At 43.4% G+C, this 22,097-nt stretch overlaps 1 protein-coding gene across 1 annotated transcript in view; it reads left to right on the top strand.

The window, feature by feature from the left end:
• Positions 1-19,847: 19,847 nt before the first annotated feature.
• LOC139706405 (tropomyosin Tod p 1.0102-like) overlaps positions 19,848-22,097 on the top strand; it is a 220,444-nt gene continuing 218,194 nt past the window's right edge. Inside the window, exon 1 of the mRNA XM_071614300.1 lies at positions 19,848-20,022. Within this exon, the coding sequence (XP_071470401.1) occupies positions 20,020-20,022 (3 nt within the window). The 5' untranslated portion in view covers positions 19,848-20,019. The remainder of the gene's footprint in view (positions 20,023-22,097) is intronic.

Raw genomic sequence — 22,097 nt, 5'->3', positions numbered from 1 at the left:
GAAGGATGTTTCCCTCTGGGGGCCAAGAACTGGGTTCCAGGGCACTGAGGTCTCCCCGAGTGTCCTCCTCCTCCTTCTTCTCCACCTTCTCCTCCTCCTTCTCCTCCTCTTCCTCCTCCTCCTCTTTCTCCTCTTCCTCCTCCTCCTTCTCCTCCTCCAGCTTTTCTTCTTTCTCCTCCTCCTCCTTCTCCACCTTCTCCTCCTCCAGCTTTTCTTCTTTCTCCTGCTCCTCCTTCTCCACCTTCTCCTCCTCCTTCTCCTCCTCTTCCTCCTCCTCCTCTTTCTCCTCTTCCTCCTCCTCCTTCTCCTCCTCCAGCTTTTCTTCTTTCTCCTCCTCCTCCTTCTCCACCTTCTCCTCCTCCAGCTTTTCTTCTTTCTCCTGCTCCTCCTTCTCCACCTTCTCCTCCTCCAGCTTTTCTTCTTTCTCCTGCTCCTCCTTCTCCACCTTCTCCTCCTCCTCCTCCTCCTCTTCCTCCTCCTCCTCCTCCTCCTCTTCCTCCTCCTCGTCGTTCTCCTCTTCCTCCTCGTCGTTCTCCTCTTCCTCCTCGTCCTTCTCCTCTTCCTCCTCGTCCTTCTCCTCTTCCTCCTCGTCCTTCTCCTCCTCCTCCTCGTCCTTCTCCTCCTCCTCCTCGTCCTTCTCCTCCTCCAGCTTTTCTTCTTTCTCCTCCTTCAGCTTCTCCTCCTCCCCCTCCTCCTCCTTCTCCTCCTCCTCCTCTAGGTGGATCTTGCCTTTTTCTCGCTGTTCGTGGGCCCTGAGCTCAGCTTCCTTAGACGCACCAACAGGGCAGCGAGCAGGTGTCATGGGCCCCTCAGCTTGGTGGATGAGCTGAGGAACTGAAGGCAGGAGGAGTGGCCAGCGCCCAGGAGGGGGGACACTTACTGCTGTCGAGGGTCCCCACATGCGCGAGTTCTTCCGGGATAGCACTGGCTTTTTGCGGAGGGACCCCCAGGACACGGGCAGCAGGATCCCCCGAGAGAGGAGCGGGCCTCTGTCCCTGCCAGCAGCAGGAGGCCCCCAAGGTCGGTGATCCTGGGGGAAACGCCTGCTGGCAGGGCTGAGGGGAGAGGCAGGTGCAGCGGGGTGGTCCCTGTGAGGAGAGGGAGCCTCCCGGGCGAGGCGGAGGGGAGTGTGATGGCCCAAGAGGGCCCTGCGGCGCAGCCTGCGACCGCACTTGGTCAAGAGACTGCCCATGGAGGGCACCTGGGGCTCGTCACTAGGCAGAAGTCCCACACTAGTCCAACGCTAGTCAGCACAGAGCAGCTGGGCTGAGAAGCCAGCTCCTCCTTCGACCAAAGGCTGAACTGGAGTTTAGCCCTTGTGACGTGTGGCTGGAACGCTTGACGCAGAAAGAACGCTTGAGCCAAGACGGTTGGTCAAAGGAAGGCTCCAGGGTGAAGAGACCCCCACCCCCACTTGGTCGGAGCTTAGGCTCCTCTGACTCTGCGCTGCTTCTTCTCCCACACCCACCACACAGTTATTCTCACCCTCCAGAGGGTCATTCTGAGGCTGCTTTCCTTTGGGTTACTTAGGCAATCATTCTACTTGGCTCCAAAAATATCTCCACGGTTCTACTGGACATGACTGTAGCCATCCAGAGTCAAACCACCATCCGTTGCCTTCAGATAACTACAGCTATAGTTCCCACCATACTATCAATTTAGAAAACCATTACAGTTGTCCCTGGAACTGTCCCACAGGATCCTTGAGCCAGTAATGGTGCCTGACTCTGATATTACTGTTACTGAGGAAAACTGTTTTCACTCATCAGCAAACATCCTTGGGAGCTCAAGATCCGCCCAGACCTCCCAGGATGACATGAGGCCGCAGAGGGTAGTCAAAGGTAGCTCCTGCCTCAGGCTGAGCCCTGCTGGGGCTCATGATCGGTCCAGGAATGACTCCGCCCCCTGTCAGTGGCCCACCAGAGCTCAGGATCAGCTCTGCACTGACTCCGCCTACTTTACCTGAGCTCAGGCTCCTACCTGATCAGCCAGGTCCTGCTGCGCAGAAGCCTGGGCAAGGGTAAACACAGTTCCATCCCACCACCAGGGGACCCCCGTGCAGATCAGGCCCAGGCCTGATCCGCCCTGCTGAACTACAGGCCAGCTTGGGCAGAGGGTAGTCACAGGGCCATCCCGCCTCAGGCTGACCCCTGCTGGAACTCCGCCTCAGCCCAGGAATGACTCCGCCCACTGTCAGTGGCCCGCCAGAGCTCAGGCTCCGCCCTGCACTGACTCCGCCTACTGGAAGACACCTGCTAGAGTTCAGCCCCAGCCCAGGTCAGCCTCTCTGTCAGGCATGGGAGCCTGGCCCAAGGTAGGCTTGGCTCCATCCTGCCACAGGCTGACCCCCAACAGAGCTCAGGCCAGACCCACGACCACCTCTGCCCACAGGGAATACCTTCCGGAGCTCAGGCTCCTGCCAGATCAGCCAAGCCAGCTGCTCAGGAGCCTGGGCAAGGGTAAGCCAAGTTGCATCCGGCCACCTGCAGACCCTTGCGCAGGTCAGGCCCAGGCCTGATCCGCCCAGCTGAACTGCAGGGACCTCGTTCTCAGGGTAAGCCCGGGTCCATCCCACCACTGGCTGACCTCTTCTGTAGCTCACTGCTCTGCCCTGATCAGCCTCTTCCACCTGCGCCGGAGTTCTAGAGGGGCCTTGATCCATGCAGCCACCTGCTGACCCCTACCAGAGCTGAGACTCCAGCCAGACTCTCTAAGCCCTGATTAAGGTTTTTGAAGGTGACTACATAGTCACTTTTGCAGGGCTATAATGGAATACCTGAGGCAGTCTAACTTCTTAAAAAAAAAAAAAGAGTTTTATTTAGTTCATAGTTTTGGAAGTTCAAAGGCATGGGTTTTGTCAGGGCCCTCTTGGCTCTGTGATTTGATGTGAGATGTTGAAGAAAAAAATTACATCATCAGACAGAAACGAGGGTTTTTCTGTGCTCAGAGTGTCTTTCCTTCAGAAGGCGGCGGTGCAGAGCCCAAGTCGGAGCCCGAGCCCCAACAGGAGCCGGAGCCTGAGCCGGAGCCAAGCATGAGCAGGAGCTCGAGATCAAGCTGGAGTCCGAACCCCAACCCGAGCCCGAGCCCGAGGCGAGCCCGAGGCGAGCCCGAGCCCGAGCCCGAGCCCGAGGCGAGCCCTAGCCCGAGCCCGAGCCCGAGCCCGAGGCGATCCCGAGCCCGAGCCCGAGGCGATCCCGAGCCCGAGCCCGAGCCCGAGGCGAGCCCGAGGCGAGCCCGAGCCCGAGCCCGAGCCCGAGGCGAGCCCGAGCCCGAGCCCGAGCCGGAGCCCGTCTTTATTGGAAGCCTTCTGAGTCCACAGGGTGACATCGCCCGAGGCTCCGCCTCCGCTCCTCCCCAAGCAAAGTAACTCATGACTAAGGAGCAGCCTCTGCCCAGCGAACAGAGCTGTGGCTGTGGCCAGCCAGAGGCACAGAAGACCCTTTGGGCCCCAAGGTAGCTTGGTTTCTGTGAAGAGGAAAGAGTGTTGGCGGGCAGCTGTGGAGGCTCCATCCTGAGCCTGGGAGGCCCAGCTTGCTACTCCCTGGTGGATTCCACAGCCACCCCTCTGCAGATCTTTGCAAAGCTGCTTGAAAAGTCTCCTAAACTCCACATGGATTTGGCGGCGGCGGTGGTGGCACGGCCTGCTTTTGTGGCGCTCTTGCTCCTCTCCCTTTGGCCTCTTCTGGGGCCGGACCAAGGCCAGTTCTCTGCAGCTGAGTGTCTAATGCTAACCCTGGGCTTAGTCTTAACTTTTACACTAACCCTAACCCTAAACCTAAACCTAATCCTAGCCCTAGCCCTATCCATAACCCTAGACCTAAACTTAACAATATCCCTAGACTTAACCATAAATATTGCCCTAACCCTACACCTAGCCCTAACCCTAGCCCTAACCCTAACCCTAATGCTAAAGCTACCCTAACCCTAACACTAACCCTAAACCTAAGGCTAGCCCTAGCAGTAATTCTAGCCCTAGACCTAACCATAACCCAAACCCTAGCCCTAACTGTAACCATAACCTTAATTCTAGGCCTAAACCTAGCACTAACAGTAGCCTTAAACCTAAACCTAAACCTAACCCTGACCCTGTCTCCGTCCCTAACACTAACCCTAGCTCTAAATCTGACCCTAACCCTAATCCTAAATCCAACACTAGATCGAGCACTAACTCTAAAACTAGCCTTAACCATAACCCTTGCCCTAAATTTAGCCCTAGCCCTAATCCTAACACTAACCCTAGCCCTAATCCTAGCCTGGACACTAGACCTAGCCCCAAATTTCTAGCCCTAACTCTCGCCCTAGCCCTAACTCTAACTCTAACCTTAAAGCTAAACATTAAATTAAATCTAAAGTTATCCCCAACCCTGACCTTAATCCCAACACTGACCGTAACCCTGACCCTAACCTTAACCCTAAACCTGATCATGACCCTAATCCTAAACCTAACCATAACTCTAACCCTAACCCTAACCCCGATCCTAACCCTGACTCTAACCATAATTCTCACCCTAATTCTAAACCTAGAAGTAATTCTAGACCTGGACCTATCCTTTTTTTTTTTTTTTTTTTTTTTTTTTTTGTGATAATAGACATTCTTTATTCAGAGGCAGTAATGTCCCTTAGCCTGCTCCATTTAGCCCCAGTCATTTCCACAAGCCTTTTATTTGCAGATCAGGAAAGAAGGCATAGTGCCAACAGGTTACATAAGTGGGTGTATGCTCATAAGAAAATGTTTATGATCTTGAGCACACACTGAATTAAGTTGTTCATGACCTTGGCTACATAAAACAGCCTGTCCCAAGCCTCCATGAGGGAGTCTAACTGTAGCCATTTTGACCTGTCCTACACTTGGCCACTTAGCACAATCCTGTCTCGAAATAAAAATTTTAAAAAGGCTGGGGATGTAGCTCAGTGGTAGAGTATCCCGAGTTCAATCCCCAGGACCATGGGTGATGACAAATGTATCCGTAATCAGAACTTACCCTCTACCTTCTGCACCCCTTGCTGTCATTCTTATTTGATGCCATAAATGTCCCTCTCTTCAGGCCACAAGAAAACCTTTTATTGTTAGAAGCTACACCACATATTCTTATTTGGGCTTTTTAATTCTTACTTTACATTTAACTAACCATATTTTTCTCTTCATCTGGGCAAACTTTGCTTTGTGGACATTGTATTTTTAAAATTACAACATAAACGCGTGTGTGATAAACTAAAAAAATACAATTATAATCTTCCACCTTTATTAACCATTTGATTTATACCTTTCTAACCCCTTTTCTGTGAATTAACTGTTATGATTTTTTTACATACTGTTTACATCTCCTTTTCACTCAATAATCAATAGCTAATAGTTTCCCATAGCAATAACATTCTACTGAAGTATGTTAGTAATGCAACCATTAGCATAATGTATAATGTGACCTAATTTAACAAACTATGGCTGGACCTATCCTTAACTAAAACCTTAGCCCTAACTTTAACCATAACCCTAGTTCTAGGCCTAAACCTAGCTCTAAGAGCAGCCCTAACTTGAACCATAACCCTGCCCTAACCCTAACCCTAACCCTAAACCAAGCCCTAACCCTAGTCCTAGCCCTAACCCTAGCTCTAACCCTAACCCTAACCTAATCCTAACCCTCACCCAAAGTCTTACCCTAACCCTAACCCTAACACTAGATTTTAACCTAATCCTAACCCTAACACTTACACTAAACCTAGCCCTAGCCCTAAACATTACCCTAAGCCTAGACCTTGCTCTAAACCTAGCCCTAACCCTAGGCATAATCCTAGCCCTAGCCCTAAACCTAGATCTAACCCTAACTCTAACTCTAAACCTAATACTAAGAATAAACGTAACATTAACCCTAACCATAGCCCTAAACCTAGCCATAACACTAACCCTGACCCTAAACCTAAACCTAACCATAACACTAACCCTAACCTTAGCGCTGACCCTAAGCCTAAACCTAACCCTAAATTTTACCCTAACCTTAACACTGGACTTAGTCTTAACTTCTACACTAAACCTAACCCTAAACCTAAACCTAAACCTAACCATAGCCCTAGCCCTAGCCCTAGCCCTAGACCTAAACTTAACAATAGCGCTAGACTTCACCCTAAATATTGCCCTAATCCTAAACCTAGCCCAACACTAGTCCCATCCCTAATCCTAAGCCTCACACTAAAAGGAACCATAGCCCTAACCCTAGCCCCTAGCACTAACTTTAGCCCTATTTGTAGCCCTATTCGTAGCCCTACTGCTAATGCTAGCCCTAACACTAACCCTAACCTTAACCATAACCCTAACCCTGACCTGACCCTAACCCTAACCCTAAACGTAACCCTAACCCTAATGCTAACCCTGACCCTAACCCTTACCCCACCATAATGCTCACCCTAACCTTACACCTTTCCCTAAATTTTGCCCTAACACTAAATCTAACATTTTACCCTAATCCTATCCTAAAACTATCTCTGGCCCTAGTCCTAGTCCTAGCATTAACCTTAGCCATAGTCCTAATCCTAACCCTACCCTAGCCGAAGCTATAGCTTTAACCCTAATCCTAAAATTAGCCCTAACTCTTGCTCTAACCCTAACCCTAAACCCAACACCAGCTCTTAATGTAAACGAAAACCTAAAACTAAAGCTAGCCCCAACGCTAACCGTAATCCCAACCCTGACCTTAACCCTGAACCTAACCCTAGGATTGATTCTAGACCTAAGTGAAACCCTAACCCTAGCCCTGACCCTGACTCTGACCCTGACACTAAACCAAGCACTAAACCTGACCCTAACGCTAAATCTAACCTAACACTAGACCTAGCCCTAACCCTAACATAAAACTAGTCCTAACTGTAACCCTAGCCTTAACCCTAGCACTAACCCTAACAGTAACCCTACCCTAATTTTACCCTAGCCCTGGCCCCAAACCTAACTCTAGGAATAACCCAAGCTCTAGATGTAACTCTAAACCTAGCCCTTAAACTAAACATAATGCTATCCCTAACTATGACCCTAATCCTGACACTCACCCTAACCCTGACCCTAACCCTGACCCTAACCCTAACCCTAACCTGACTCTAAATCTTACTCTGACCATGAACCTAACACCAACCCTGACCCTAACCCTGACCCTTACCATAACCGAACCCTACCCTAACCCTAATGCTAAAGCTAACCCTAACCCTAACATTAACCCTAACCCTAACCTTAACCCTAACAGTAATTCTACCCCTACACCTAACCCTAACCCAAACCCTAGCCCTAACTTTAAACATAATCTTAGTTCTAGGCCTAAACCTAGCTCTAACATTAACCCTAACCCTAACCACAAACCTAACCCTGACCCTGTCTCTGAAGCTAACACTAACCTTAGCTCTAAACCTGACCCTAACACTAAACCTAAACCTAACACTAGACTGAGCGCTAACCCTAAATCTAAAACTAGCCCTAACCATAACCATCAAACTAACATCAGCCCTAGCCCTAATTCTAGCCCTAACCCTAACACTAACCCTTGCCCTAATACTAGAGCTAACCCTAGCCCTAGCCCCAAACCTAATTCTAGCCATAACTCTAGCCCTGGCTCTAACTCTAACCCTAGCCCTAAACATAAACCTTAAACTAAACCTAACCCTATTGCCAACACTAACCGTAATCCCAACCCTGACCTTAACCCTGAACCTAACTCTAGCCCTAAACCTGACCCTAACCCTAAACAATCAGTCAAACTGATTTTTGTTTCTATCTATTGTTAACAGCCGAATTTCCATGGGAATCCTGGGGGAATTTGAGAGCAGCTTCTCAGTTCTGCTAGTGCCATTTGTTCTAGGATGGGTCCAGGTCTTGCTTGACCATGGCTTCCCCTGGAAGCATCAGGGATGTCTCCCTTCTCTGATGACCCTCCTATTCATAGCAAATGCACTGATTAGCTTTCTGTTCTCCATTAATCTCCCTGATCGGGAGGTTATGTGGCCCAAAGTTACAAAGCTCTTTAGAGAAGTCCCCTGTTCCCTGGTTTCAGACTGACTCAGAGGGCAAGAGCCAAATTGGTTTTCTTGGCCCTTTTAATTTAACTTTGATTTTAATTCTTAATCTTAAACATCCAGCAAATCAATTTCACCAGAGTACTGGGCTTTAATGTCTATCTCTCTATCCTGTAGGTGATAATTTATTATCTTAAATTAACCCAGGTTGTGTGTTCTTAAGGCAGTACCTCTGCAAAACATTAACAAGCAATCTTTAGACCATTTATAAGAAAACTATAAAATAAAATTAACAAGAGTAAAATCATTTTTAGTTCGGTAATAGCTACTTGAACTTTGGCAGAGTTATACATCATATCCCCTGTTTGAGATCCTAGTAATCTTGATAAAAACCAACTTTTGGACACAACCTTAAATGTACTGAAATCTGGCCTACTTTTTCATAGTCATTTTCACATTTAGTGAGATGGGACAGAGAGCCTTATCTCAGGTAAGGCGGGGCTCTTCATAAATCTTAAGTAAAGTGCCCTACTTCTGAAGCTGATCTTTGCTTTTTAAACATACATAAATTGTTGCTCAAGTTCACATGAATATCAGCTAACACATTATGATACACATCTAAAAAATGAATTAAAGAAAGGCTGAAAGCTTTTAACCTTTTGTAGGAAAATAGCAACGTACTTTTGTGTTTTACAATATTAACCTGTACACAGATTAGGCTCTCTTTAACTTAAAAATACATTTAAATTGTACCTCAGTGTAAAAAGTAAACATAAAACTTTACATATCTTATTGATAACAGGTCCAGTTATAGAACATGAAATGATATAAATAAATCTCCAATATGTCTTTTCTTTTAAGCCTAAAATTACCATACAACTTTAGAACACCAGTTTGATATAATACTCTTTTAAAGCTTTGACCTCACAGACTTGTACACCTGGAAGATATGAACATATTAATAGCACCACAATTACAATGATGTTTTTATATTAACCAAGTTTAGCTTTTAAAGAAATAACACAGTACAATTCTCTAAAATAACAGTTCTTGTTTAACCAACCCCCTTTAAGATTACTTGCTCTAGAAACAAGAAACAAAACTTAACAAACACAATATTATGGGTAAACTAATGTTTTTAAAAATCTTTGTCCTTTTAACATATGACTGATTGTAAAAACAAACTTACACAGACCTTCTCTATCACTTACTTAAACTCTCTTATTTACTTAAAGACTTTCTTATCCAGGAACATTTTTCTCTTCTATTAAATATGATTTCCATACCTAGAATCTTTTAATTTCTCCTTCCCATCTGTTAACCTCCTTTTCTGTTCACATTTTGAAACAGTCCTTGTAAATTTCTGAATTTAGGCAGATTATTTCATTTTAATAAAAAGAAATACTTGATTTTACCTATAGTACTCTTAATTGGAACAGTTGAAACTTTTGAGCCTTTGTATATAGAAATCTTCTATAAACCCTTGTATATACAATCACATCTGTTTACCACATGAAAACACAATGTCTAAGTGTCAGTGATGACAAAATAACTTTAAACCTTTTTTCTTCATTTACCAACTTATGAAAACATCAATAATGTTACTCAATGTAATCCAAGGAGTTAAGAGTACTCAATGGTATATTTAATATTTAGCATTTTAACCTTGTAAGTCAATCAGATATCCAACAAAAGTACACATAAATGAGTAATCCCATGTCAAATCTACAGATTAATCAGATATCTAACAAAAGTACTCATAAATGAGTAATTCCATGTCAAATCTACTTTACTTATTTTACCAAAACATCAGACAAGTGTATTGAACAGTGTTAGCCATTTCTTCCTTGTTGAAGAAAAGTCCTAGAACCAAAGCATATCAGACATTTCATAGATATCAACATTTTATTAGTTTTTTAGCATCTAGAAAAACTTGTAAGCTTAATTTTAAAGACATCTTTATTTTCATCTGTTTACCCAATTTAAATTGAACCATTTAAATCATGTGAATCAAAGATATTTGGATCCATTTTTTTTAATTTCACAAGGCTCCTCATATATCTGCCAATTGTATATATGTGCATGATATATGGACATATGCACATATAGACATACAACACATAACACAAATGTGCACACATAACACAATAGTAAAGGCCTTGTAGCTTTTCGCAGGTGAAATCTCCATTGCAATGCTTAAAAACTCCGCAGTTGATCAAAAATAGAACTGATCAGAAAAACATTAACCTAGGTCTGTAGGATCAAAATCATGAGCTCAAAAAAATGCAGAATCTAAGAAAAAGCATGAGTCCTAGAAAAAATGACTGGCCAGTAATTAGTAAATACCATACAATTTACTTTTTGGTTTAATCTAGTTTGAGTTCAGGTAAAAGACACCTTTACCCTTTTTTTTCCCTTGGGCCTCAGATCAGTCTCCTACTGAGCTTGCAGGCTTCTTCCATTTGCATTTCAACTTAAGTCCTGGCTGAGGTCTGGAAGGAGCAGGGAAAACTTCTATTCTGAACAGAAATCTCATGCCTAAGGCATTTTAACCTTAAGTCATAATTTTCAGGTTTGGATGTTGAAAATTACGATACAAGTTTAAGATACAATTCACAAAATTTCATACCTCTACATCTTGTTTTGCCAAAGAAAAAATTTTTCCTACACTAGAAAAATTTGCTCACACAAAACTGAAAACAGGATCTTACTTAATAATATAAAAGCTACCATCAGAAGAAATCCCTTCAGGATCATTAAGCCATTTCCTTTGTTCTGAAGTTCCTATAGTAGTATTAAGTTCCAAAAGAGAACCACACACTACCATCTATATCCAAAATTAAGCTTTAAAAATTCCCAAGACTGTTGCTATTCAATGTTATTTCAATAAGCCAGACCAACATCTCAATTCAACACTTTCCTTTCCTGAATCCTACACACTGAGAGGAACAGATACCACACCATGATTTACTATCCTTGCCTAAATTAATGCACTGATACACCTAGTGAAATCTTCCCAGGTTACCTAATTAAAAAATTGGTGAAAAAATAAAACTAAATGATTGGGAGTTACTTGCCAACTTGGAAGTAGAGTTCTTTAGCTTTCCATCCTAAAGTATTTAAGTTCTCTGGCATGAATTATCTGAAATCAAACTAAACAATTACCTAAACCCAACTTTTAAGTGCAAGATTGTGCAATGTTTCAAAAACCCATTCAGATACCAGATGTTACAATAAAACATCATCTTTTAGAACCACATTCAGCCAATCATTCCAAAAATAATCTATAATATCAACACATTATTGCCCATGTCTTAAAGGGCCAGGAACATATAGACAGACAGACAGAAAGGAGTTCCAGACTATGGCTGACAGACAGAAACCTTTGAAACAGACAGACCAGATAAGAGAAAAATCTCCCCAGGTTTCCAACACCCATTTAATTGTGACTCATATACCAATGGCACCATAGATGTCCCCACAAGTTGACCAGTTGTTCTCACAGAGGGGCAACCAGAAGTGCAAAATCAAGTGTCTTGGTGTGGCGACTTAACTGCATTCAGTGTCCCCTTTTTTCTTTTTTTAAGTAGACAGAGGTGGAGTAATCCTTACAGTGCAGGGAAGGAAGGCGGGTGTTCCCCAACGCAAAAGGGGCTTCAGCAGCTGCTGGGAGTCCCTCAGTCCCTCCTCTTACTTATAGGATTAGCTCCTCTGGTTTTGTCTGACCCCTGGCACCAGGCACACTCCATATCCCCTAACTTTCCAGTAGTCAGCTCTCAAAAAGTTAATGCTCCACATGCAGTTGTTTGGAGTGCGATGCTTCCCAAGAAAGCAGAGCGGGGACTCCTCTATAGTCCCATCTGGGGTGCCAAAATTTGTAAAATTCGGTTCCTATCCTCAAAGCCAATTAATGCCAATTTAATAATGAGTTCAGGGTTTTAAGAAAAAAGAAAAAGGGAGATATCAAAGTTCTTAGATTCCCAGCAGGCATTTCCCTCTGCAGTGGGTGCACTCAAGCCAACTATGGGAAGAAAAGAAAACACAGCTTCTCTAATCTCGCTTAACAAAGGGGAGTAAATTTTATCAAAGTTCTTTAAAACACAGCTCAAAGGGGTGTAAGAGGTGAGAACAGAAAAGCTGGTGGTTCTATTGACTTTTGGTCCCTTTCAGGCAAGCAGGAGAAGCATCCCAGGGACATTTTCAGGCTAAAATTTAGCTAAAGTTACCTCCACACATCTAAGGCAGATCAGAACTTGGGACACTGCATCTGTCCAAAGTAAAACAATGCCATCACACTTAACAGAGACACAGACAAAAAGCCAAAACACAGATTCCCTTTTCAGATTGCAGGCAAAAATGGAAGTCTCCCTTAGATTTGGTCTGACAACCCCAGATTGGGGGGAGTATCCCTCTCAGATTGGGTCTTATGACCCCAGATCAATAAAAACAGAAGTGGGGTGCTGGCCTCAAGCCAACTGGGGCCTTACTCTCAGACAAACAGATTGGGGGAGTATCCCCCTCAAATTGGGGTCTGGGACATCTCCCAGGAGCCTCAGCTGGCAACCCTATGGAAAGGCCAGTTGCCAGCCCAGAATACAGAGTCTATGGGTCGGGCCATAGTCAGAACAAAGCAGACAACAGACACAGGAATAACAAACAAGATTCACTGGTGTTAGACTCTCTGCTTCGGGAGTTCTGGGGTCTGGGGAATCCTGGGCGAGCCCCCAGATGTTATGTCAGATTTGTGGGACTCCAGTAGACCTCTAGGAGCTGAATCCGATGCAAACACAGAAGAGTCTTTATTGCAAGCTCAAACCTGGACTCACAACCATTCCTGATGCAGTGGTCCTAGGGAGTGAGTTCCAGTCCTTTGTTCAATGAGATTTTATAGGTTTTGGGGGTACTCTATGCGTTACAACATCACACAGCAAATCATTCCATACCTTGGGAAAGTCAAACAGCAACTCTTAACATTGATTATCACACTCAATGGCGGGAAAAAGTTGGGTAGGGGTGATTGGTTAGTACAAGAGGGGGATTCGTTTGAACTGATTGGTTTAGGCCACATGGAGTGTACGTGCTAAACTACATGATTTCCCAACATGTTATTAACCACCATAAACTACTTGGGGTCATCTGGCATTCCAGGTATTTTCCCTGTCTCATGCTGATTGGAGGTTACTAGGGGGGTTGCTATGGGTCCTCACCTAGCCTGACTGAGTCAGGGACACCTGGTGCTGCAGACCTCTCCTGTTATTTACAGACAAACAACTCAGCAGGGTGGGTGTGTGCTTAGAAGTGCTCTGTGTGTTTTTCCAAGGACAAGGGTCACACCCCCTCCTTGGACAGGCCTTGAGGTAGAAGCTGCTGTTATTTATTTATTTTCAAAAATGGAGTCACATCAGTTTCTCAGAGGGAAATGGGCAAGAGAACTAGATATTCTCTTGATTTCTCTAAATCTTTGAAGATTCCAGGAAAAAAAGGTCCAAATTTTGACTCAGCCCTCACACCAGACCCTTGTGGTCTCTTATTGAGAGCCACCCACAGACAAAACAGGGCAGCCCCGAGAAGACCCATGCAGTCAAGTTCTCATCTGTGATCACATCTGAGGAGTCCTTTGACCTTCCCCTTTTTGTGTTTGTGTGAGTGGCGGGGGGATGGAGGCAGGAATTGCAGGGGACCAGAAATGACAGGAGTAAATTATTCCATATTGAATCTGTGGCAGAAATTTCATGTTTGTACCACTGGACATGGCTGGTAGGGTGGATATTAAAATGCTGAATACTATTTTGTTTCTTACTCAAATGTTTATCCATAGACCTTATTCTGTATCCCAGTGTTACCACTGTATGGAGGCCTATGTATATATTTATATATACCTGATCTGGGTATAAGAATTTTAAATTGTGATTATTCTCTGTGGAGTCAGCCAGTATGACCAACATTAATTTTCCTCCTACATATTAGACAGTCTCTTTGCAGAATTCCATGCAGATCATCATGGAGCTACTTGTTAATTCTGTCTCCTTGGGGAATGAGCAAGTACACCACATAACCAACAAGAAAATCATTGTTCTAAGGTTAGGTGAGAGTTCTGGAGAAGGGCCTTCACAGGCAGGATTTGGAGATAGCCAAGACAGGTTCAGAAGAAATACCCAAGTGTGGGTCCTCCCCTAAATCTTGTCCCAGGAATTTACCACTTGTACGACTCACATTCCTATCCTCAAAAAATCTAGACTGCATTATTTTTCCCTGGCAATATAATAGGTATAAAAATCCAGATTACATACTTGTATAAGTTACAAAGAAAATATTTTCACATCATTTTAAATGTTTATTGGGCACTGAATATTTCTTTTCTGTTGCTACTCTTTTTGTTTTAGCTCCCTGCCCCTGGTAGTCCATTTATCAGTCACCTCCACTGACTTTTAGTTCTTTTACAAGTCTTAAAAACTAACACTTTTACCACCAGTAAATTATTGACACAGACAGGAATAAAGGTTATGCAAACAAATGAAGTAAAAAGTAATCTACACTTTTTTTATTGTGCCATTAGCCCCTCCCTCCCCCCACACAAATCACTATAGCCCTATTAGTTAAGGAGTGTGTCCTCACATGCCTTCATAATATTTAAGTAAGAAATATCATTTCTTGCAACACTTCAGCCTTTCAATGCTGGTGGAATGTGATGTGACTCAAATATACCTTCATTCAGCCATGCTGCAGGGAGAGTGTACATGTGTCCTAGTGGGTTGCATCAGTATCATTGGGTTGTCATGACAATGCCACAGATGAAGTTAAATAGAAATTCATTTTTGCTAATACCAGACTCTGCATATCAAGGTGCTTGCTGGGATAATTTTCTTTAAGACTCAGTCTTTAATATGTAGATTGCCATCTTCTATTTCTATGTTTGCTTGGCATTTTCCTGTGCTTTTCTGTGTTCTTATTGCTGCTTTTTATAAGTAGAAAAAGTTAATTCGATTAGACTTTATACCAATTAATTGTGTTAACGTTATTCATGGGGCTGGGGCTGGGTTCAGGGGTAGAGCGCTCGCCTCGCAGGTGTGAGGCCCTGGGTTTGATGTTCAGCATCACATAAAAATAAATAAGTGAAATAAAGGTATTGTGTCCAACTACAGCTAAAAAATAAATATTTTAAAAAAGAATTATTCATGTCTTTAAGATCCATATATTAAAAAGAGTCACAATCTGAAGCACTAGGTATTCAGAACATCCATATAAGAGACTTGGTGAGAGGACACTTCAGCTGGTTACATAAACTAGTCTCCTTCTGAAGACACACTCCCAGGAAAGGAAATACTGAGTGAAGGGATATGACCATGTAACCTTTTAATAGCTACAGTCAGATTACATCCCATCATAGAAGGGCTGCTGAAGTTACATTGCCACAAGAAATCTCTATTTGTAGCTGCTTCTCTGCACCCAGGATTCTCTGAGTGTTAGCATTTTGGTTAATCTCTTGTCTATTTGGCAAATTGAATCACACTGTTTCTTTTGTTAGTTTTCTTCTAATTTCTCAACTGACAATCTTAAGTTACCTTTCAGTTGATTATCAGCTATTTCATTTTTTTTCCCCTACATCATTCTCAGATTCTGGAAACTATACTGTGCTTTTCTGTAGCCCGTAGTCTCCAAGCAACTTGGTTTGACATAGGTCTGTTACTGAAGACTTCCCTTAACATGCAAAAAGGATAAAAAATAGTCTCTCAAGTCAAAAGAACCTCCTGGGATAGCTTCTCTAAGCTCTGTCTTTAAAATGGCAAAGAAACAATATTTCTCTAAATGGACATCCCTATACCAGGAAATCAGACTTTGAGAAGCTTAGAAGAAATTCCATAGGTTCTGTCCTGGGTACTTCTCAGTTCTGACACATGCTGCTGATAAAGCATCTGATATCTAGATGCCTGCGTTTCCTCATCTCTACAATTGGATGTTTTTAAAGGACTCAGTTGGTTTAACGAATTCTTGGGGACTATTGATAAGTAGGTGCTGTTTCTCCACACCTGACAAGACACCTTGAAGTTACTGTGTAGACACTGCTTAACCATTATTTGAAACCTTATCAATTTTCTTTTAGAAACTTATAACATTTTTATCATGGGCACTCATGTCATCCATGTGCCAAAATAAAATATGTCAACTCTTCCTTGTCTGCAATCCAGAGTCCAAATCTCTGAGGTTTCATGGTAGTGACAATAATTATATGCCCTCCTTGGCCTGCTTTTGCTCTGTGCCCTCATTAAAAACAAACAAACAAACAAAAACCTGCTGCATGCCTCTATAACCCATGACCCTCTTTGTTTTGAAACACAGTGTTGTAGGGACAAAGGAGGCAAGGCACGGAAGATAGCAGGAAACAGTTTTATTTGGCTGCAGCCAGGTTCAGAGGGTATAGCCTTTGCTATAATCAATCAATCCCCTGAACCCCGAGTTCAGGGAGTTTATAGTTTTATATCCAGCCTGTAAGGGGAGGAACGCAGAAGTTCACAGCCTGCAGAAGTTCACATAAAAGCAGCTTTTTCTTTCACTGTTCTGGGCATGTTAACTCTTCAAGGTCAACACCTGAGACAGGGAGAGCTTCATCTCCCCTTTCTTTCTTCCCCCTGCCAGCTGTTACCATGGGCCCATTTGTAACTTATCTTAAAAATGTAGAAATCTCTGTGAAGCCCAGCTCAAGGCCAGAGGCCTTGTTTGCACATTTCTTCAAAGTACTATACTGGGTACGTTTGTGAAAAACTACTAAGGGGGTGTCCAGCACCTGGAGTGCTGGTATCTTCTCGGCCAGTGGCCAAGTAAACAGGTGACATGAAAATAGGAAGTTTATCTACATTGGACTCTTTTGCTGACAGTCCTAAAATCAGCCATGGTGAAGAGGGCTTTTCTGTGGAGAAAGGGGGTGCCACTTCAATAGGATTTAGTGGTCTTTGCATCCTTCCAGATTAGCTTGTCCTATAATTGATAAACCCTGAATTGCTTACCATGTACTCAATATCAACCTATATTTTGATATTTAAAGAGGTGCTGAGGTGAATTCTAGATGGTGTTTGCCCTTGATGTAACCCTGGATCCTGGAATGGGAACCTCAAGGTGACACAGATACATGAGAATGTTCTGTTTGTGTTATGTTATATAATACATAGGACTGGATTTTACATACATATATCACAAATCCTGCTTTTCTGAATAATTGTCACTTTCCAAGTCTGATGAAAATAAGGGATGTTGCAAGAATTTTGTGATCTGGTGGAGGGATTTTGGCTTTAGAATCAGACACAGTTCATCTTGAGTCCCAGCCCAGCTCTTTATTAGTTTTGGGAGTTTGTCCATAGGAGGAAACAGATATTACATCCTGGTCTGCCACAGTCTGGCTGGGCACAAAATCACGAGCCGCCACACAGCTTGTAGATTCAAACAGCAACTCTTTATTCCCGAACTCACACCAGCCGTCTACAATCACGTTCTGGGGAAATCCACGTTCTCTGCCCAAATCCACGTTCTCTGCCCAAATCCAAATCCACTGGGCTTCGGTCTCCCAAATATACTGTCTGAATCCCGTGAGAACTCAAGGGGAACTCAGGCAGCAGGATACGCCCTATTCCCAGGAGGAATAATCTTAAACCTTAAACCTGGAACCTAAACTGGGAACACCCTAAACACGATTATCTTAAAACCGGGAACACCCTAATCTGCCTTGGTCCTTGAGCAAGGTCACCTACATTCAATGTCGCTGCAACATGTCAGCAACATGGGGTACGCTGGCAAGGAAATTGTCATACCTACTTGGCTAATGGCTCCCAGCACTGGTCATTAGTTCTAAGCCCCAATTGTGAGATAAGTTTGAATTTAATGTATTTAAACAATAGAGTCAAGGCCATGGAAGATCATGGTGTATGTGACCCCAAGGTCTTCAGACCCCATCTCCTTGTGTTTGCTATCTGATATCTGCAATGGGAAAGAACCTGTGATAAGAATCAAGTGGGAAAGAATAATCTACTTTTGGACACTTCCTGGTTGGAAGTTCCTGTTCCCATGGAGGGCATTGTTCTCCTACTTTTTGGGCCTGAGGAGAAATATTAGGAGACCAGGCCCTTGACTCACTGATATCAGGGGACCCATAGCTCTGAAAACTTGCCTACTGTGAACTGAGATATGACAGAGAGATTCACACTTGAGGGTGTAGTTCTCAAAATGTTACTGCTGTTTACCGGTGTGGAGTTCTTGCTTCCCCAATGCTGAAGTATAACACCAGAGAAGCACATGGAGGCAAGTTTAGAGTGGAAAGTAGAAGCTTTATTTATTAAAGGACAGCAGAAAAGACTTCTCCGCGGAGGAAGAAGGGGATTCAAGAGGTGGAATCCAAGTTAGGGGGAGACCTTCCCTCTTTTATAGATAAGGTCTTCTTCTTTCCTGTGTTGTTCCTGGGCTTTGTTCTGTTATCTTGCAGTGATATAATGTAGGTGGGAAGACCCAAAAGGTGAGGGGCAGATGGGCCAGAGAAGTAATCTGGGCAGGAAGGGCCTGGGGCAGCTTTTGATTAGCACCTCCCAGTATGCTGGGACCTGCTTCATTAACATTTTTTTTAGAATGGGCTCTGGGCCTTGGGAACATTAACATTTCAATTTCCCCAAGTGCTGCTCTGCTTTCCTGGGCTCCATTCTCAACATGGCCTTCATTTTCAATTTTACTCAATATTAGACCTGATTTACCTAACTACACTAACTACCGATCTTTAAATCTGGCTTCAAAAACACATACTTTATTAGTAGTATTTTATTAGTCACCTAAATGTACTATGCTGGGTTATGTTATTCAAATCAATTTCAGCTGTTTCTTTTTCCATTTGATAGACCCAACCTGATCTTTTCTTAAAATTGGGAGCCATCTCGCCACAAAGCCATGAAAAGATAATTTTACCTTTACTATAAATTACTGCAAATTCTGAACCTGCTTGGAATGCCTGCCTGTGCCTTGAACTCACCCCTGCCTGGCTCTCTGACCAGATAGCAGCCCTCTCTGAAACTTTAGTGACACCTCATAAATATTGGCCTTCCCTGGCCAGATAACGACCCTCTCTGAGGCTCTAATGATCCTCATAAATTCTGATGTTGGGGCCAGCAAAAAATGTAAACTACCATTAGTGTGATGTTTGTCAGAGTTCTGTTATCTGTAACCTCCCTTTGTGTAACTTTCTGGGCTATAAAGCTGGGCTGCAGGAAAGCTGCTGCTATTGTCTTGTTTCCCGCGGTTTTGGGTGGGAGAAGCAGGCTGGCCGGTCAAAATAATAAGCTTGCTTTACTTTGATTTTAATTGGAGTCAGTGGTCTCTTCTTGCATCCTGGTCTAACACATTGTTAATGTGAATAATAGAAATATTTAAATTTCCCTTGTGCCTTACATGCTGTTTTCATTGAATGTTGTCGCTTTAGGAGGTTGCTTCCCAGTTCAATCTGCCTCCTAACAAGAGCAGAAAAGTTAAATGAAATTTCATAGTAATTGTCACTATATCACTTTCAACCATGAATAATATACAGGCATATGTAATCCATAAACGGAAATTACATTATATGCAAGGTTAAATGAAAATGTTATGCTGGTTGGAGGCTCTGGGGTGCAATTCCCAGACCTCGGAAAAGAAAAAAAAAAACACAAAAAAAAACCCAACAACAAACCACGATGCAACCAAGAACCTGCCATTCTGGCCTTATTCATGCCTGGATTGGACATAATTCCATATCAATCAAAAAGAAGGCTTATTGGGCTCATACTGGGGGGGGGGGGCACCCTCCGATGCCCTGTCAATCACTTCCTGACAACTGTCCAATCCTGTGTGCAGCCAGCGAGAAGAGGGCGGGCTTCCTCGATCTCTCAGGGTCCTTTTCTTCTGGTCCGCCATTCCTACTGTTCAGCTGCAGGATCGTCTGTTACGTTTGGAGTCCCCGGTTGCGGGTGCTGTGCGGGTGCTGAAGATCCCTGGGTCGTAGGCTTGGCTTCTGAGCACGAGGAAATGGTGAGTGTGGCGTGGCATCCGGAGCCTGAGAGGGAGGCGGGCGGCGGGCGGCACGGGGAGGGGAAGCAGAGACTGTTGGAACCGTGGCTGTGGCGGGAACGGGAGCCGGCCGACGCGACTGCAGGCAATCTCGCTCTGCTCTGCAGGCTTGAGCCTTCCCAGTACCCCCCCTCAGTCCCACTGGCCCTCCAGATGGCGAGTGTGCCCGTGGCAGAACCGCGAACAGCCTTTCCCCCCCAAGGGCACCCTCAGCTCCCGGTTCTAACCCTATCTGGCCGCCTTGTGCCTGCAGCCAGTGTCTTCCCAGATGGTGGTGGCTGACTGGGGGCACGATTATCTTCATCCAGTCTCCACCTGCGGGTTTCCCGCGGGAGAGGAGGTGTAGGATATAGGGAACTCGCTTCTTCCTGAGCTAGCTCGTTTGCATTTTTACTTCATTTTTTTTTTTTTTTTTTTACTTTCCTTTTGTTTGTTACTGGACCATTGACCGGAGGGATACTTTAACCACTGAGCTACGTTTCTGGTACTTTTTTTTATTTATTTATTTTTTAGAAGTAGTCGGAAACAATACCCTTATTTTGTTTGTTTATTTTTATGTGGTGCTGAGGGTCGAACCCAGGGCCTTGCACTTGCTGGAGGAGCACTCTACCGCTGAGCCACAATCCCACCACCCGCCTTTTTTTTTTTAATTATTTGAGACAGAGTCTAGCTAAGTTTCTGAGACTGGCCTTGTTATGGTTTGATTTCTCTAGACTTCTCTATCGCTATTAAATATATAATTCTAACATACCTGCAAATGGATTCGTGTGTGGATTTTGTTTATATTGTTATTCCTTGATGATTAACATAATGGTATAGTTTCATAATATGCATGGATGTCAAGTAAGGACTTCTCTCCAAAGCATATTTGGAGATCTTTATCATTAATTAGATGGTGAAACATTTCTAGGTCTCTGTAGCTCCTGTTTTGTTTAATGGTCTCTGTTTATGATCCAGAAACACACTGTTTTTGCTATTATGGCTCTGTGGCATAAATTGAAGTCAGATGTTTTGAGGTTTTCGGGTTTACAGTTTACAGAATTGCTTGCTATTCCATAAGACTCTGAGGGTTTTTTTTTCTTCTAGTTATGAGAATAATAATATTGTTATTTTGATCAAGATTATATCCCATCTGTAGGTGGCTTTAAGTAATCTGATGGCTTTTTTTCAGTCTATAGATGGCTTTAGTTTATTTAGTTTATTTAATGTAGATGGCTTTAGTTTATCTGTAGATGATTTTAATGTTTTCAGTGTTTTGTAATTTTTCTCATGGAAATTTTTACTTTCTTTTGTTAGACTTACTGCTAAGCATTTTTAAGTTATTTGCAATAAAACAACTTTTTTGATTTATTTCTCAACAGATTCATTATTGTGGGCAAAAGTTATTGATTTTCATACTGATTTATTTATTCTGTAACTTTGATGCATTTGTTTATCACCAGTAGGAATCTTCTGGTGGAAACATTAGGATTTTCTAAGTTTAACCTTATGTCATCTGTAGACATATAATTTGACTTCTTCCTTTCCTATTTGTATCCCTTTAATTTTTGCGTCTTGCCTAAAGCTTCAGCTAAATTTATGTATTTATTGTACAGGAGTGGTGGGGGTGGGTGTCCTTTCTATTTTTCATCATTTAAAGGCACTGCATTCAGCTCTTCCCTATTCAGTAGAAAGCTGGCATTAGATTTGTTATGTAGCCTTTGATGTTGAAGCAATTTCCTTCTATTCACAGTTTCTTCAGATTATATATCTGGATGTGATATTGAATTTTGTCAAAGGCTTTTTTTTTTTTTGGCATCTATTGAGATGATCATGTGAATTTTATATTTGTATTTATGTGGTGTATTATATGTATATTGATTTGTGCTTGTTGCAGTCCTGCAATAAAAACAAGTTTATCATGCTCTATGATCTTTGTAATGTGCTATTAAATATGATTTGGTTTGCTATCACATTGAGGGGGTATTCATCTAAGTTCATTAGTTATATTGGTTTGTCATTTTCTTCCCTCAAGAAGTGTTCTTATCTTGCTTTGG

This window comes from Marmota flaviventris, chromosome 1 (assembly GCF_047511675.1).
Source record: "Marmota flaviventris isolate mMarFla1 chromosome 1, mMarFla1.hap1, whole genome shotgun sequence".
In the NCBI taxonomy this organism is placed as follows: domain Eukaryota; kingdom Metazoa; phylum Chordata; class Mammalia; order Rodentia; family Sciuridae; genus Marmota; species Marmota flaviventris.
This window is presented reverse-complemented; position numbering and strand designations above follow the sequence as displayed.